The sequence below is a fragment of the Anguilla rostrata genome, chromosome 14 (assembly GCF_018555375.3).
Source record: "Anguilla rostrata isolate EN2019 chromosome 14, ASM1855537v3, whole genome shotgun sequence".
In the NCBI taxonomy this organism is placed as follows: domain Eukaryota; kingdom Metazoa; phylum Chordata; class Actinopteri; order Anguilliformes; family Anguillidae; genus Anguilla; species Anguilla rostrata.
This window is the reverse complement of record NC_057946.1, coordinates 23,350,336-23,368,319: the sequence shown is the minus strand read 5'-3', so window position 1 is coordinate 23,368,319 and position 17,984 is coordinate 23,350,336. Positions and strand designations below refer to the sequence as shown.

Below are 17,984 nucleotides of genomic sequence, written 5' to 3'. Positions count from 1 at the left end.
TAGTGGGTGTGGGTGGAGAGGGGGGCGTTACCTGGAGGGCGAGGGCCGGCTGGAGGTTCTCGGGGAGGGCGCGGAGCAGCTCGGTGAAACAGCGAAGAAGACCCAGGAGCCAGACGCTGGCAGGCTCCGCCTCCTCGTCCTCCTGGTCGCCGCCGGCGCACAGGAAGGGGTCCACCACGTACAGCACGATGGCGGGGGGGTGGGCGTGGCTGTCCGCCGACTCCGCCACCGTGGGGATCCCGATGCGCTCCCGGTCCGCTGAGCTGAGGGGGGGAGGGCGGGGGAGATGGGGGGGTTCCCCTTAAATACCCACAATGCACTTCAGCACTGCACAGCACTGTCATGGGTCCAAACCAAGTTTTTACACAGACATTTACATTTGAATCATTTATGCCACTTTTCTCATGCATTCTGGCATGCATTTACTGCCCCCTGCTGGAGTTTATCAGTAACTGAAATGAATTAACTGCAGAAAGCAGAATCTACAGCGATGGATCTCTGTAAAATGGAGCTAAGAGCCTATTTCACACAGAATAACAAAACTGGAAAATTAAATTCCACAGAACGATGTGCCTTACACTGGGAGTCCATACTGGGTTAACAAAACATGAATGTTTTAATGAGAGTGGCCAAAGTTCATAATGTTTTATGCTTCTGTGAATGAGTTCTGCAGAAAAAGCATTAAAAGTTTACACAGGGCTCCAAATCCTGGCCTTTGGCTAAAATCTATCAAAGCCGCAGTTTTGTCACATGACTTGGGGATAAGCACGCGCGCGGTTGACCGTGGAGCTGTGTGCCCCTACCTCTCAGCGCCCTCTGCAGGCGGGGCAGGGGACGGCGTCGCGTTAGCGGGGGTCTTGGACTCGGCGGCGCCCCCCTGCGCCGCGTCGGCCCCGCCCGGCGTGGCCCCCCCGGGCGTGGGCGTGCTGACCGAGCCGACGGAGGGCGTGGCTCCGTCGGGGGCTGCGGCGGTGGCGGGGGCGGCGCCCTGGGGCGGGGCGGCCGGCGTGGCCGTGGGCGCGGGGGGCGGCGGCGTCGGCTGGGGTTTCGGGGGCAGGAGCAGGCTGCTGTCCAGGGTGAGAGACGCCAGCTGAGGAGCTAAAGCACAGTAAACGCACGCTCTGATTGGCTGGGACCCAGGTACTGGCTGTCTCTGCGTACGCATCGCACGCATTACCAAGCGCATCACAGTAAAGATGTAAGAAGCAGGAATGCAGGAGAAAACGCTTCGGACAAAGAACTGAGGTACTGACAGACAGCCAGACAAACAGTCAGTCAAGTCACACAGACAGACAGCCAGACAGATATACAGACAGGCAGTCAGTCTCATAGACAAACAGCCAGACTAAGAGTCAAAATAGTCAGTCATACAGTCAGCTAAACAGATATACAGTCAGTCAGACAGAGTCTCACAGGCAGACAGTCAGACAAACAGTCAAAGCCACAGTCAGCCAGACAGACAGACAGACAGCCAGTCAGTCTGTCAGAGAGATAGACACACAGACAATCAGTCAGTCAGTCAGTCAGATAAGCAGACAGCCAGCCAGACTCACCCAGCAGCTGCTGGCAGGTGTGGGCGTAGAGCTTCAGTTTGGCCAGATTGTCCTCCTGGTTGCTCCCGGCCCACGGTTCGGTAAACCACTGGTCCACCAGGTCCTCCACCAGGTCCTGCGGCTCTACGCCGCCCACCCGAAAAATGCCGTCCCGGGACACCTTGGCCAGGGGGCGGTGTTTCCCCAGCCGGCAGGTCTGGGGCAGAGAGAGAGAGGGGGGGATTGGTAAAGGAGTGCCAAAAAATGTGCCTGATTTAAAAGGCTGTGAAAGTTACAGAGGCCTGGTGTCCAGGCAAGACAGAGTGGGACAGGGTGGGGCGTGGCAGGAAGGGGTGGTGCAGGGTGGGGCGGGGCGAGAGGGAACAGGGTAGGACAGGGTGGGACAGGGCAATGCAAGGTGGGGGTGGGGGTGGGACAGGGTGGTACAGGCGCGGAGAGGGCAAGGCAAGGTGGGGGTCGGGGTGGGACAGGGTGGTATAGGGCAAGACAAGGTGGGGGTGGGGCAGGGTGGGGGTGGCAAGGAGGGTGGGGGGGGGTGAGGGTGGGACAGGCCAAGGCAGGGTGGTGAGCAGGGTGGGACAGCAAGGCAGGTGGGCGCAGGTGGGACAGGCAAGGCAGGGGGGGTCGGTGGGACATCAGCACAAGGGTGAGTGGGGAAGGGGCCGGTAGGGCGCACGGCTGACGGAAGGCGCGGCCGACAGGCGGTCGCAGCACGGGGCAGCCTGCCCGCAGGCCAGCAGCGTCCGAAGCAGGCGACAGCGCCAGGAAGTCCCGGTCGTAGCCTAGCAACAGGCTGGGCACGGGCAGCGGCTCGGGAGACTCCTCCGAACCTGAGGAGGGGAGGGACGAAATAAACAAAAAAACAACAAAAAGAAAAACAAAGACCGCTGAATAAAACCGCACTTCGTAAGTCTTATAGCTCTAAAACGGCGCGAGCGGAAGAGGAAGAGGAGGCGTGTCCCCGCCGGCTCACCGTAGGAGCCCCGGCCGGCCATCTTGTGGAACTGCTGCCAGGTGAGCGGGCCCTGCACGTGTTGGATGTTCTCCCAGGTCCGGCCCGTGCGCTTCTTCTGGATGGCGTCCTGCAGCACGGGCTGCAGCGAGAGCAGCATGCGCACCACGTCCTGAGAGGACAGCCTGCTGATGTCCAGCACTGCGGGGACACCCAGAGACACACACGCGCACGCACGTTACATTACGTTTATTTAGCAGACGCTTTCATCCAAAGCAACGTAAAAAAGTGCATTTCATGGTCATTGGACAACTACAAAACACAATTTCAATAAAGGTGCAATACTCACACACGCACACAAAGACACAGACACACACGCACACGCACAGATACACACACTCTCAGAGATACACACACATACATGCACAGACACACACAGAAAAACACACACACACACAAAGACGCACAGAGACACACACACACACACACACACACAAACAAACACGTACAGACACACACACACATACACACAAACATACACACACAGACACACACAGCTTTAGAAAGCTGGCTCCCAGTAGAAGGCCCAGAAGGGCTGCACTGCAGGGGTTAAAGGTCACTGTTCAATCATTTATTGAGTCACTGCAACTCATTTAGTGCATACATACATGACCTCCTCTCTGCGCTTTCCAGGGGGTTATTTCAAAAAGCAGGATTACTGAGTTAGCTGGGTAACTGCGCTGAGTAAAACCCAGAACAGCTCTTCATACTTCAGTCCATGTTCCAGATTGGGTAGGGTTGCGGGTTTTACTCAGAGCAGTTACCCGGCTAACTCAGTACTCCCGCTTTGTGAAACAGGGCATAGTTCTCTCAGAGGAGACCTCAGACCACAGAACAGGGGAAGCTAATGAAACGGGGGACATTGCTGTACCCCAGTGGTCTCAAGCTCGTTGCCATGTGTATGCAGGTTTTCATTCCAACCAATCAATGCTGCCTTAATCGAGTCCAATTACTCATTCAGCCATATGCATTTAACTGCACTGAAGCACAGAATATGAGCAAGTTTTTATTTAGACAGCGCGGGTTACCATAGACGTTGGGTCACCATAGACGTCGGGTCAACATTAGGTGCAAACCTGCATCCCTAATTCAGCAAATAACTGAACTAATTACGTAATCAAGACCTGAGGCTGGACCGCAGACCCAGCAGAAAGCCGCGTGCGCGTTGCTGCCCCCTTGTGGCGGGCGGGCCTCACCGTTAGCGTGCGGCCAGGCGTGCAGCGCGCCGCTCCGCACCAGGGCGCGGTCCACGGGGCCGGCGGCGGCGTTGTCGGCGTACTGCTGGCCCTGCAGCAGGGCGCTGTAGCACTCGGCGCAGGCGTCGCTCCCGTCGGCCCAGCGCTGGTCGGCCGCCCAGCCGCGCAGCAGCGCCCCCCGGCGGCCGTCGCCGGAGCCGCAGGCCGGGTGCAGGTGCAGCGAGGCGGGCGAGGCCAGCGGGACGGAGCACTGGTCGCGCAGCAGCGCCAGGACGGCGAAGGGGGCGGCGGCGGCGGGGGGCTCCGCCCGCCGGCACAGCTCCAGCCGCCGCTCGGCGGCCCCGCCCACCTCCGAGCCCCGCCCGAAGATGTCGAGCTCGTCCTCCAGGAACAGGCCGGCGCCGTGGGCCAGCCGGCGGTTGACCACGGCGCTGAAGCCGCAGGTGCAGCGGTACTGGTCCTCGCCGGACGAGTCCGGGATGTACAGGCCCACGTCGGCGCCCTTCACGTTCAGGTTGCAGGCGCACACGCAGCAGCTGTCGAAGTTGCGGTCCCGGAAGACGTCCAGGACCGAGTCGGACAGCAGGAGCGTGGCGTAGAGGCTGTGGGACTCCGGGAGGGCGGGGCCGGCGGCGGCGGCGGGCGGGGGCTCCTCCGCCGAGCTCAGCGGCCGCCCGGTGGAGGGCGTGGACGCGGGCGAGCTCAGCTCCGCCCCCTCCTGCTGCTTGACCGAGCCCTGGCCGCTGGAGGCGCCCGCCCCCCTGGGGGTGCGCGGGGTGCGGGGGGTCCGGGGGGTGGGGACGGAGAAGCGGGGCGTGGCCGGCGAGGGGAGGACGCCGCCCGCGTTGCCCACGGAGGCGATGCCCGAGCTGGGCTGGGCGTAGTCCTGGTCCAGCAGGCTGCTCACGCTGGGGACGTTGCTGAGGAATGGAGACACGCGTCAGTCACAGCAATTAGACACGCCCCCGAGGCCAATGACACGCGTCAGTCACGCTGTTAGACACGCCCCCTGAGCCCAATGACACGTGTCAGTCACAGCCGTTAGACACGCCCCCAAGGTCAATGACACGTGTCAGTCACAGCCGTTAGACACGCCCCCAAGGTCAATGACACATCAGTCACCGCTGTCAGGTAGACACATCCCCTCTCTTTTCTTTTTTCTTTTTTCCTCTCGCTCCTTGGATTTCCTTTCGGATAAAGTTACGGGTATAGCTGTAACCTTATCCAAAAGGGTTGTGTAAAAGGTCATCTCTGTAGTTGTACATTCTTTTACTGCAATATAAATGGCTGTTTGTTCTCCACTACAGTATCACTCTGGATAACAGTGTCTACTAAGGGATTGTAATGCTATTATTATTATTATTATTTTTTTAATTATTATTAATAATAAATTTCTATAATTCTTAATAACAATAATAATTATAATATCACAAATGTAATGCCCGCCTCCCTCCTCCAGTTCAGCAGCACCTGTCTACAGCAAACCAGCATCTTACAGTGAGGAAACAGGCTCCGCCCCTTCTGATCACCTGACCCACAATAAGGTCTCTCGGAGATTTAAAGGAGTACCATGGTGGTTTTCACACTTTCTCGGTTTTATGTGCTATTTGCACAAGAGGCATTGAAGAAACACAATGAGCAAAGTATTAAATATGTCCGTTCTGTATTTTTGGAGAAATATGCGTTTTAAATTCATTGTCCTATTTTCAACCGGTTGAGAAAGTTGTCATTTTGCTACGTCACGAATACAGTAACCACTCCCATTTCCACGCCCCTTAAAGAAATCTGACAGGAAAACACCGTCCTGCTGTTCAGACAATGCAAATATTTGACTAACGTTAGGTTCACTTAAATTAGAGTGGCTTTAGATTATTTCTGGTTAAATTCATTTAGCTAGCTAGCTAGCTAACGTTAGCTAGCTAGGAGGTTCGCTTTCATAAGGCAATGTTATCGATAACGTTAGCTTGCTAGTTTGCTTTTATGAGGACGTTATAGTTGTGCTTTTATCTTAACTTGGCTAGCTAGATAGCAAAAATTATAATTGGATATAAGTCAACGTCCTTACCTTAGCTATCTATCGATACTTGATATACTACTAAGCTAGCTAGCTTGTGAAAATTCAGTCTCCCAAAAATAGCGCTTATCATGGGGCTAGCTATGGTAACGGGGCACGGTCTGTCAATCATAGCTAACTGACAGTTCTCATTACCACGCCCAGACGGTTCGGGTGAATTTTTATCGTGGGAAATTTAGGCTTAGAAAAATATGTTTTAAAGTTCATTGAAATGACTGAAGAATAAAAAAATTATGCACATTTGTTTTGTTGTTGCCTGAAGACAACTGGGAAGTGTCACATTCAACCACCATGGTACTCCTTTAAGATGCCGAACTCTCGCTGAAGCTGAGGCCCCCACATAGTCCCGCAGGCTAGAACTGAGTCAATATTTTAACTCCAGACTCCACTTGGTAGGACAGACAGAGGGGTATCTGTTTATCATTTGTGTACGAAAAAGCAGTGTGTTCAAAAATGTGTGTACAACGTGAGCCCCAGACATAATAAGAGTGCATCAGCACATCCGGCTTTGGCAATTTTGCATCGTGTGAAAATTTGAGACCGGCCCCTCCCCCGCAGCGCCCCAGCGAATCGGAGACGAGGACGACGCCGCGCCACGTACCCGTCCCGGAGGAAGGGGGCCTGCGGGTGCAGGGCGAGATGCTCCATCTTGGGCGGCAGGGACCAGGACGGCCGGTAGTAGCAGTGTTCGGGAATCTTGAGGGGCGGAAGGCAGCTGCTGGGGAGGGTGCGGAGGGGGGCGAACACGGAGGAGCCCACGTGCGGCTGGACCGACGGGACGCGGTGCACGAAGGAGAAATCCTGGGGGAGAGGGGGGGAGAACCAGACATTCCACCATGAGGCCAAGCCAAACTTTATACGAGACAAGATGGAGGCACAGTCTTCTGACAAAACGCCATTAACTACGGACTTAACGCTCAAATCCTCAGTCTTTTAACAGGAAGCGCCGTTCGATTATTAGACTCGGGAAGTAGCGGTTAGCTTGCGGATTTGCGAGGGGTTTGCAGTGATTTACAGGCAGTCCGTGCCGTTGCAAACACACAAATAAAAGGCAAGTGCTTGTAGTTTAACTGCAGAGGCTCGGGGATTGGGACTACAGGCCTGAGGCGCAGCACCGCGTCTGGCTGTCGATCCACCTGGCGCTCTTAACTGGCCAATAAAAACGCTGTGCGTTGACCGTAGAGATCAGCGGTGCTCTTAACCGGCCAATAAAAAACGTCATGCGTCGATCGTATAAATCAACCGAGCTTCTCTTTGCTCATTAACTGTCTTACTGGTGCGTACGAACAGCCGTTTAAAAACCATAGCAATAATGATAAAAGAGAGGGTCGTCCGTAGAGACCCCCCCCCTCGCCCCCCCACACCCCTCACCCTGATGTCCTCTGCTTTCGGGCTGCCCATACACTCCTCCACCTCCATCCGGAACTCGGAGAGCTGGGCGGAGGACGCGGGGGCCGGGGCGTGGTCCGACCCAGAGGGGGGGGCCGGGGGCTCCTGGCTGGGGGTGTCCCGGTAGGTCGTGATGGGGGAGAAGGCGGGGTGCTGCTCCAGGGAGGGAGGTGTGGGAAACATACGCTGGAGATCTGCAACTGCTGAAAAAGAGAGAGAGAGAAGGGGGGGGGGAGCGAGGGGAGGGAGAGAGAGAGGGGAGGAGGGGGGAGAGAGAGAGAGATAGAGGAGGGGGGACAGAGACAGAGAAGGTAAGAGAGGGGGGAGAGAAAGAGAGAGAGAAAGACAGAGGAAAAGGAAAGAATGAGAGAAGTACAGGGAGAAGGAGAGTAAGAAGATAAGAAATTGAAGAAGACAGTTGGGTCGAGAAGATATGATAGAACAAGAAACGGGAGAAAAAGAGAGAAATGAAAGAAGGTAACAAGGGAGAAAGAGGATATCAGGAGAGATATTATTTGCAGCCCTGAATTGGACAGCCGTGTGCACACACTGAAACTCTCCAAACAGACTCACTTGAAGGGTACGGCACTGCAACTCTCCCTTCCTTTGCTAGGGGGCGATCTTCAGCTCCAGCGGCTGGGGCCTTGGCTGACTGCTGGTTGGAGAAAGCGGCCTAAAAAACAGGCAAACACGCTGTCATTTGGGAATGGTCCCTGGAGACATCCGTATGGCTTCACGGAGGATTTCGCATTTCCAGCAGTCATCGTAACGTTTACGGAGTTCTACGGTTGCAAACATTTACAACGACATTCAAGCAACACATTCAGCTGGTAAATCACACTGCGATGCTCAGGGGCACAAGCACTTTGGAGGGATTAGATCTGCTTAGACAGCGGATGCCCTGAACCAGGACCGAGCCAGCCCTGCCCGAAAGGCCCTCCCAGCAGGAGGAGCAGCACTCACCCCCAGCCCGGAACACTCACCCCTCGGCCAGAACACTCACCCACAGCCCAGAACACTCACCCACAGCCCAGAACACTAACCCCCAGCCCAGAACACTCACTCCCAGCCCAGAACACTAACCCCCAGCCCAGAACACTCACCCACAGCCCAGAACACTCACCCCCAGCCCGAACTCACCTCCGACACTAACCCCAGCTCGGACATCACCCGCGACAACACTAACCACCCCGAGACAACCCAAGCAGAACACTAACACAACCTACCCAGCCCAGAACACTCACCCCCAGCTCGTCCTCATCAGAGTTGTCGAAGATGTTCTCCAGGTCGGAGATGAGCACCACCAGGTCCTTCTCCCTGGTGAGCGGCGGGTTGGCTTTGGCCGCCGCGTCGTCCTGCGACGAATCGTCTGCGGAGAGTAAACGAGGAGCAGGTGAGCGGAGGCGAGGGGAGGTTTAAGGAGGACCAGGGACCCCATTTTAAAAAAAAAAAGGGTTCCAATTCCACAGGAGTTCCAGCTTCTCACCAGATTTGGGCGCCGAACTGAAGATGGACATGGCGTCTTTCCCATCAGGCACTGCTCCGTTGCCCGTGACGTCTTCTCCCTAAAATCAGAGGTGGGGTTGACAACAAGCCACCGAATATCTATCCCATAATCCTCCATTAAAAAATCCACCACACAAGCATGATACATGAATTTTGCTCAATTAATATATACAGTATATATACTACTCTTCTCCATACAGCGATAGTTCTGGGCCTGCATTCAATTGATGAGCAACGCTTTCTTTACAAACTCAGTTTGGCGAGTTTAGCGATAAGAATTACCCTTGTTTTGCAGAAATAAGTCTTGCGTTTGAGTTGAACAAGGCAATGTTCGGGACAAGCGTTGCTTGAACTCAGGCACGGCTCTAGTGACTCTATCTCCGCCAAATCTGAGCGGTTTTTTCCCGCCTTGTTCCAAGACGACGGTCGCGTCGCTGAGCGGGTGCGGTTGCTACGGTTACCTTGGACCTCCGCCCGAGGTCCCTCTCCTGGCCCTTGAGGCGTTTGGAGGTGGGGAAGCTGTACTCCACGTCCTCGTCCTTGAAGGTGTAGGGGTCGTCCCCGGGGTCCCCCAGCCCCTCCAGCCCCTCCAGCCCCTCCACGCCGGGCTGGCTCAGGAGGCCCAGGGCGTGGACGTGCTCCCGTACCCTCTCCTCCGAAACCTTGAAGCGCTTGTGGGTCTGAGCGAAGAGCCTGGGGGGGAAAGGACACGCTCAGGGCGCTGAAACGAGTGTGTGTGTGTGTGTGTGCGTGCGTGTGTGTGTGTGTGTGTGTGTGTGTGTGTGTGTGTGTGTGTGTGTGTGTGTGTGTGTGTGTGCGCGCGTGCGTGCGTGCATGTGTGTGTGTGTGTGTGTGTGCATGTGTATGCATTTGACTGTATTCTCTCACCTCTTCAGTGCCAGCCCCTCAGTCTCACTCTTGCTCTCCGCTCGTTCCCCGGGCAGCTCGGGGGCCTGAAACTCCGCCCCGTCCGCGCGGGGCACCCTGTAGCCGGCCCACCAGCGCCGGCGGGGCTCCTGCGCCAGGGGGGCGGCGTACAGCGCCGTGTCGCTGAGCTCGGGCCCCGCATGGCCCATCAGCGCCTCCGCGGAGCAGGGGGCCAGGCACGCGGGGGGCTCCAGCGGCTCCGCCTCCTGCAGCCGCGGCTGGGGGCTGAGGGTGGGGGGCAGGGGCGACGCCGGGGAGTGCAGCAAGGCCTCGGGGGGCTTCCCGCCGACGGGGAGGGGCTTGGGGTACTTGTGGGGGGGCAGGGGCTCCAGGGGGGGCTCGGGCACCGGCAGGCCCACGGCGGGGTCCTGTTCCAGGCAGGCGTCCTGCTGGTCCGGCGGGGGCCGGTGGTGGAAGGCCGTCAGGGCGGTGCGCTTGGGCTGCTTGTCAGGCTTCTCCGGCTTCTCGGCCGGTTTGTGCTTGGGGAGGGCGGGCGGGGGCAGGGATGGGGCCGCGGGGGCGGGGTTGGCACCGGGCTCGGGGTCGGAGGTCGCTGTGTGCCCCTGCCTCTGTTTCTGCTGCTTTGACCTGGGGGGTGGGGGGGGACAGTAGCTATAAATCAGCTAACCGCACAGTGCAGAGGTCTGACCCAGCCACAAAACCACAGAACAAGACAAAGGCCGCATTCATGAAAACGTCAAGGGACAAGGGATTTTATTTTTTGCTTGTCCTCATCATAATCACATCCTTCTAAACAGAAACTTACTTCCTTCAAATTGTTCCCAATTCAACTTTTCTGCATAATCACGGTGACCGTGATTCAAATGTAACATGTAAAGAAAAGCGTAGGCTACGCAAAAGTAACCATCATGGACAGGTAGCCGCCATACAAAGGTAGTCCCAAATCAGGTTTCACTGTAACGTTACGTATTTAATTGCAGGAAGTTACTTACGATTAGGAGGAATGCTAGGTGAACGCTTCTGTAGTATTTCTGCTCGCCACGAGTTGATATCCAAGTTAAACACACCGAACTCGAGTGGCCTTTTTGTTTAATTAAAATGCAATCCACGCGTCCAAACACAACACACGCTGCTGGATTCATTATCCCCGTCGGTTGGTTGGTAGTGTAGCCTAATTGTTAGTAGCCCAGTTTAACTGACTGAAGCTAACCATTTTGCGGAGCATTATCGCCACCTACTGAGCTTGAGTGAATCGGAATGTGAATCCTCTCTATTAACCCTGTCAGAAAGTAGCTACGATATCTCTGACCCACAGAACTGCCTGTGCTGCTCATCTTTCTCGTTCAAAACAGAGACTGTAAAAAATAGGTTCAAAACAGGTTCAAAATGAGCCGCGCGGAAGCACCGGAAATGTCTTATTTTTGCGTCACGGTAATTGTGTTTGTTTGTCCTAAAACCCGGAAGTAAGTTCACATATTGAGCCATTAGTTCCCTCATCCGATGTTCAATGCATTTTCCCCATAGGGACTTTGTTTTCTGCCGAAAATAAGGTCTGTGGTGAACGTAAGCCTAAGAGAGTTACACGTCTTGTTCTAAGAGATTTACATGTATTAATATCACCACCGTGGATTTCTAATCTGCTATGTGCCTGTTAAATGTAAGTTGCAACATTGAAACTGCTACAACGTGAAATTCCGGCAACCGTCACTCCAGTTCCATACAAGCCCGCCAGCACGCGACAACCTCTCTAGTTCCAATATAGCAACTTGTTATATTGGATATAACTTAATTTTTTAAAGCACATAACAGCTTATGGTGATACGAATGGGTGTGTTTTATCTGCACTCTAGGCCGTTATACATGCTCCGATTTGGAAAAAAAATGTGATCAAAATTTAGGGCATTCCATTAAATTGAAAAAGCTATTTAAAATATCAGAATGCATTGCATGAGTTAATTTATTATAGGTGGTCTGCATTTTCAGCATTAGCCAGAAAAGCAAGCTTTATCAATCAGAAACACACAGATGCAGTATCACAGATAAGCAAAGGTGCAGCCAATCTCTGGAGAAAATTTTCAGGATGTCTCCTGAATTGCCCTTTTTCGTTTACAAAAGAATTCTATAAGTAGTCCTTAACACGTTCCCTGGGCTCTTGATCTCCTCTTTGATTAAAAGCACACAAAATGGCAGAGCAGGTTGGGAGGTGATTGATTTTTCACACTTGGGACTCGCGGTCAGGTCTGAATTCAGCTGCTTGACTGGATTTAACTCTTCTGTCTTTTTTCGACGGCAACAAAAACTTGGGAGTCATCGATCTCACGGTCAAAACCACGAGACACAGCCCCCCTCGTGCTCCCTGTCTGACCCCGAGAACGAGCCAGCCCGCCGACCTGTACCTGTACCTGGAGCACTGGCAGGCTGCCCTCTCGCCCGGGTCGATGAAGTCCCAGACCGGCGCCTCGTTTGGCATCTCATCTCCAGGTGTCCTAGAGCTGGGTAAACTGCACCTGTTGGCAAAGGTTGGGGGGGGGTGAGTGGTATATCAGGTAGGACTGGTCTTGTAACCAAAAGGTCACAGGCTCAATACCCAGATTGGACACTGCTGCTGTACCCTGGAGCGAGGTACCTAACCTGTATAGCTTCAGTATATATCCAGCTGTATAAATGCAATGTAAATGCTGTGTAAAAGTTGTGTAAGTTGCACTGGATAAATGTCTGCTAAATGCCTGTAATGTAATGTAATGGTGCGTCACAACTTTACCTTCTGCTGGTGCTATGTGCTGTAAAAGACAGGAAGTGAGAGAGGTGGTTGCAGGGCCATGGATGCTTACCTGTGCTGCGATTGGTTCAGATAGCACTCCTTCCATGCCTGACGCACCGCCTGATTGGTCAGCGTCCTCCCAGAATGCTTTGGGCTGTGGCTAACCGAGCCAGCGCCTCCGCCTCCGTCCTGTCCCACGACACTGGAGACTGAGGTGTGGAAGCCACTGTCGCCTAGCAACATGACAAAAAAAGTACAATGAGCATGTGCGAGATCATTTACGACTCAGACGGAAATGTTGAATATTGGGTTCATTTTATTTGTTCACATAGAGGCAGATGTTTGATTCAAGTGTGTCTTATTCGGTGATAACTACTGATGTGTTTTTACCACATCAGGAGTTATCACCGAATAAGACACACTTGAGACACACTCCGCAGTGCGCAGTAAAGGACGCGTGGGAGCGTGTACCTGAGCAGGGCTGCTCCGGGGAGGTAGGCGGAGTTAGCGGTACGCTGCAGCCGGAGGGGTCCCTGATTGGCCCCTGCGTGCCCAGGGTGGGCGAGATCTGCTCCACCAGCAGGTCGCCCTGGTCGATGAGCACAAAGGCTGCTGGGTAAACCATCCGGACACCGCCTGGAAGCAGGATGGAGAACAGTAAGACGTTCAGCGCAGTTACCCCCTCGGCCGGGGGCCATTTCCCACCCAACACATCAATGACATCACTTCCTCTCCCACACAACGCTGAACACAGCAACAAAAAAAAAAAAGTCTTAACCATTTTAGTTTTATATTTAGACTTAAAATCTTAGTTCTATAACTTTTTTGTTAAATATGACAAAAAGATTGCCAACAAGGTGAGACAGTTTGACTCGTTTCAAGATTTGCCAATGGGGTAAGATAATTTCACTGGTCAAGCAAAAAATAACTTAGAACAAGCTAGTATTATCTACTCGAGAGAAAGAAATAAGATTTAAAATTTCATTACAGGAGTGAAACTTGTCAAGACGGCCTTTTTTGCAGTGAAGGTGGAGCGCTTCACAAGATTATTCCAGTGCCTCCAACAGCAACCGTTTGGCTTCATTGACCGAGCTTCCAACAAACCCAGATCAATACAGGCAGAGGTAAGGGAGTCAATGATGGGATGTTACTGAGTTCTGTACCCCCCTGAGATTTAAGGAAATCCCTGTTTTTCTGTTTCACTGCCCACCTGAATCCCCCCCTACAGAATTCCCAGCATGCAGTGCAAAACGTCCTCCTCCTGTTAGAGAGTTATTAATGTCTTCAGATCGAGGGTTCTTTGTGCGCGAGCCTCCCCAGTCGATCCCCGGCTGCTGCTGTTGGAGTGTTAAGGATTTTTTTTTTCCGTACCTACGATGACCTCGACGGCCACGTGGCTGTGGGGGTCGTAGGCGGGGTCGGCGTTTTCGCACGCGCCCTCCCCCCGCCGGAGGACCGCGGGGTAGAAGTGGCTCCACTCCTCCATCAGCCTCCGGACCGCCGGCTCGCACATCTTATAGGCCTGTCCCGTCAGCGTGCCACAGAGCCCGTACGGGCTGAGGACCACTGCACACACACACAGGCAGAGTCAGACACACAGAGTCAGACAGACAGACAGAATCAGACAGACAGTCATACTGTACTTAAGAGCTCAGGATCACTTGATGAAGACAGAGAGATAGACAGGCAGAGTCAGACACACAGAGTCAGACAGACAGACAGACAGGCAGAGTCAGACACACAGAGTCAGTCAGACAGACAGACAGGCAGAGTCAGACACACAGAGTCAGACAGACAGACAGAATCAGACAGACAGAGTTAGTCAGACAGACACACAGAGTCAGACAGACAGACAGAATCAGACAGACAGACAGAGTCAGTCAGACAGACAGGCAGAGTCAGACAGACAGTCATACTGTACTTAAGAGCTCAGGATCACTTGATGAAGACAGAGAGATAGACAGGCAGTCACACACACACACACACACACACACACAAAGACTGACTGATACAGGCAGGCAGTAACACACATACACAAACAAAGATTGACTGACACAGGCAGGCAATCACACACATACACACACACAGACTGACTAACACAGACAGCCAGTCACACACACACACACACACAGACTGACTGATAAAGGCAGGCAGGCAGTCGCAGTCACACACACACACACACACACACACAGACTGACTAACACAGGCAGGCAGTCACAGTCACACACACACACACACACACACACACACAGGCTGACTGATAAAGGCAGGCAGTCACAGTCACACACACACACACACACACACACAGACTGACTGATAAAGGCAGGCAGGCAGGCAGTCGCAGTCACACACACACACACACACACACAGACTGACTAACACAGACAGCCAGTCACACACACACACACAGACTGACTGATAAAGGCAGGCAGTCGCAGTCACACACACACACACACACACACACACCCTCAGCAGGACTGGGGCTCACCTTGCAGGGGGCTGGAGGAGATCTGGGCGTGCAGGAGGTGCCCCTCCCTCACACGGTAGACTGGCTGGTGCCGGGCGATCTCCACGCTCACACACACGTTGCTCTCTCCGTGCAGGAAGAAGGTGAACGCGCAGGAGAGGTGCTCGCTGAAAACACACACGCACGCACGCACACACACACACACACACAAATCATGTTAACAAACCTTTCTCTTCATCAGTTCATTTTACACCGGACTTCATCCTCCGAAGTTCACAGGTCAGGATTGCACAGACATGAGTCAGAGGAAGGCACTCCATGGTCACCAGGGGGACCTGCCTGCACCCAGTCTGTCAGTTGGGGTTGTTAATGAGTGATGAGACGCTATATTCCCGGCCTACTGAAACCCTCCAGTCACTCTGGGCAGCGCTAAAGCCAGCTGTGCATCACTTTTCAGGTCCAGTCCAGATTCAATACTAGACTGCAGGGGCTCATCCACACACTGGAACAGAGCCCTAACAGATACCAGACTGTGGGGCCCATCCACACACTGGACCACAGACTTTAGAGATACCAGACTGTGGGGCCCATCCACACACTGGACCACAGACTTTAGAGATACCAGACTGTGGGGCCCATCCACACACTGGACCACAGACTTTAGAGATACCAGACTGTGGGGCCCATCCACACACTGGACCACAGACTTTAGAGATACCAGACTGTGGGGCCCATCCACACACTGGACCACAGACTTTAGAGATACCAGACTGTGGGGCCCATCCACACACTGGACCACAGACTTTAGAGATACCAGACTTTGGGGCCCATCCGTACACTGGACTAGACTTAACAGAACGAGCCATTCAGCAACGTGTTTCCTTCTTTAACTCATTCTGGACGGCTTATTCTTTCAGTGTTCACTAGAGGGAGCTCCACACACGACAAATGGAGCAATAATCTTTTTTTTTTAAGTTCATCAACTCACATACAAAAATTCCAAATGGGTGAGATTTTCAGAAGTGCCACGCACACACAGACAGACACAGACAGACACAGACACACACACACACACACACACACACCGTGCATGCGTAGTCCTATAGACCTCTGAATGATCACAGCACGATGCCGGCCTGCACGACACTGCTTGTAAATTATTCAGACCCTAAACAGCCAGCAGTGCTAGCAAACATCTTCACTAGCAAACATCTTCACTGCACACACACACACACACAAACACACAGACACACACTTACACACATACGCAAACACACACACACTAGAGTTATTAATAGTGGGCTGTGGGGATTGTGGGGGCTGGTTTGTGTCCTACCACAGTGAGGATGCTGGGAACAGTTCAGTAGCCTGGCCCTCGTAGCACAGAAAAGCACATTCTGGAATCTGCTGCAGCTTCACTGTGACCTGCTAACTGTCTAATTATCCACACAGTTCTACACACTGAGTGCGTAAATCACACACAGTCCTACAAAATGAGTGTGTATAGCACACACAGTTCTGCATACTGAGTGTGTAAATCGCAGTTTTACACACTGAAGGTGTAAATCACACACAGTTCTACACACTGAGTGTGTAAATCACACACCATTCTACACACTGAGGGTGTAAGTCACACAGTTCTACACACTGAGTGTGTAAATCACACACCATTCTACACACTGAGGGTGTAAGTCACACAGTTCTACACACTGATGGTGTAAATCACACTCAGTTCTACACACTGAGGGTGTAACTCACACCGTTCTACACACTGAGGGTGTAACTCACACCGTTCTACACACTGAGGGTGTAAATCACACTCAGTTCTACACACTGAGGGTGTAACTCACACCGTTCTACACACTGAGGGTGTAAATCATACTCAGTTCTACATACTGAGGGTGTAAATCACACACAGTTCTACACACTGAGGGTGTAAATCACACACAGTTCTACACACTGAGGGTGTAAATCATACTCAGTTCTACACACTGAGGGTGTAAATCACACACAGTTCTACACACTGAGGGTGTAAATCACACTCAGTTCTACACACTGAGGGTGTAAATCATACTCAGTTCTACACACTGAGGGTGTAACTCACACCGTTCTACACACTGAGGGTGTAAATCATACTCAGTTCTACACACTGAGGGTGTAAATCATACTCAGTTCTACACACTGAGGGTGTAAATCACACACAGTTCTACACACTGAGGGTGTAAATCATACTCAGTTCTACACACTGAGGGTGTAAGTCACACACAGTTCTACACACTGAGGGTGTAAATCATACTCAGTTCTACACACTGAGGGTGTAAGTCACACATGGTCTGTCCCAGTTCTCTAACCGCTGTACTGCACAGCTGGGAGATGGCTGTGCCTCGTCACCCTTTGGAATTGCGCAGTTGTAAGTTCACAGATCTTTCCGAGAACGTGCAGGACGCTTTTCTCTGTGGTTGAAGGAAGGCCTCTCAATTTTGTCCACAGTGCCTCTGCTTTGCTCTCGCTGTTTCACTGAAGTGAAATTAAATTAACTGCTATCAAGTGTTCATTTGAAACCAGGATTCAAACTGGACAGTGAAGCTCACTTTTTTTAACTCAACCCATTTTAAACGGGGAAAGGCGTGAATCCGAAAATAAAATTATTTAATCGCACGCTCCGTCTGACGCCTCTGTGACACTTCCAAGACCCCCGCAAAAAATCTGGAAAAAAAAGAAAAGAAAAATATATTTCTGAGGAGAGCAGGCTGGCTCAAGACTCGTAATTATAAGAGGTCCTTACAGAATTATTTTAAGAGGGCTTCATGACTACTTGTCTCTGGGAAAAAAAAAAAAAAAGAGAGAAATAATATTGCACACTTAAGCACAATGTTGCACTGTACCGGTTAGCATATAGTTATCCCCACTGTGAATGAACACATATCGAAAGCTATTATCAACCTAGTGACAAACGCGATAATAACCAATCCAACGACAAATGTGTATAACCTCAAAAGTCTTTGGACAGAGGGTGACACAACATAGGCAATATCCCCGCAGAAAACATGAAAATTACACATTTTATTACATCAAAAATGTTTTTTTAAAAATGAAACCTTTTTTTGGTACTTGGACTGAGGGTTGGCAGGCATTTTA

The 17,984-nt window shown here is 52.6% G+C and overlaps 1 protein-coding gene across 1 annotated transcript in view; it reads right to left on the bottom strand.

Annotated features, from left to right (window-relative positions):
* LOC135239212 (mediator of RNA polymerase II transcription subunit 13-like) overlaps positions 1-17,984 on the bottom strand; it is an 86,075-nt gene that overhangs the window by 10,417 nt on the left and 57,674 nt on the right. The window contains exons 5-22 of the mRNA XM_064307733.1: positions 14,868-15,013; positions 13,751-13,945; positions 12,851-13,015; positions 12,450-12,612; positions 12,015-12,125; positions 9,619-10,245; positions 9,192-9,423; positions 8,711-8,789; positions 8,469-8,593; positions 7,798-7,897; positions 7,207-7,427; positions 6,437-6,636; positions 3,762-4,681; positions 2,527-2,706; positions 2,196-2,383; positions 1,554-1,815; positions 804-1,098; positions 32-263 (exon numbers count right to left, since the gene is read on the bottom strand). Coding sequence (XP_064163803.1) covers positions 32-263; positions 804-1,098; positions 1,554-1,815; positions 2,196-2,383; positions 2,527-2,706; positions 3,762-4,681; positions 6,437-6,636; positions 7,207-7,427; positions 7,798-7,897; positions 8,469-8,593; positions 8,711-8,789; positions 9,192-9,423; positions 9,619-10,245; positions 12,015-12,125; positions 12,450-12,612; positions 12,851-13,015; positions 13,751-13,945; positions 14,868-15,013 — 4,441 coding nt within the window. The remainder of the gene's footprint in view (positions 1-31; positions 264-803; positions 1,099-1,553; positions 1,816-2,195; positions 2,384-2,526; positions 2,707-3,761; positions 4,682-6,436; positions 6,637-7,206; positions 7,428-7,797; positions 7,898-8,468; positions 8,594-8,710; positions 8,790-9,191; positions 9,424-9,618; positions 10,246-12,014; positions 12,126-12,449; positions 12,613-12,850; positions 13,016-13,750; positions 13,946-14,867; positions 15,014-17,984) is intronic.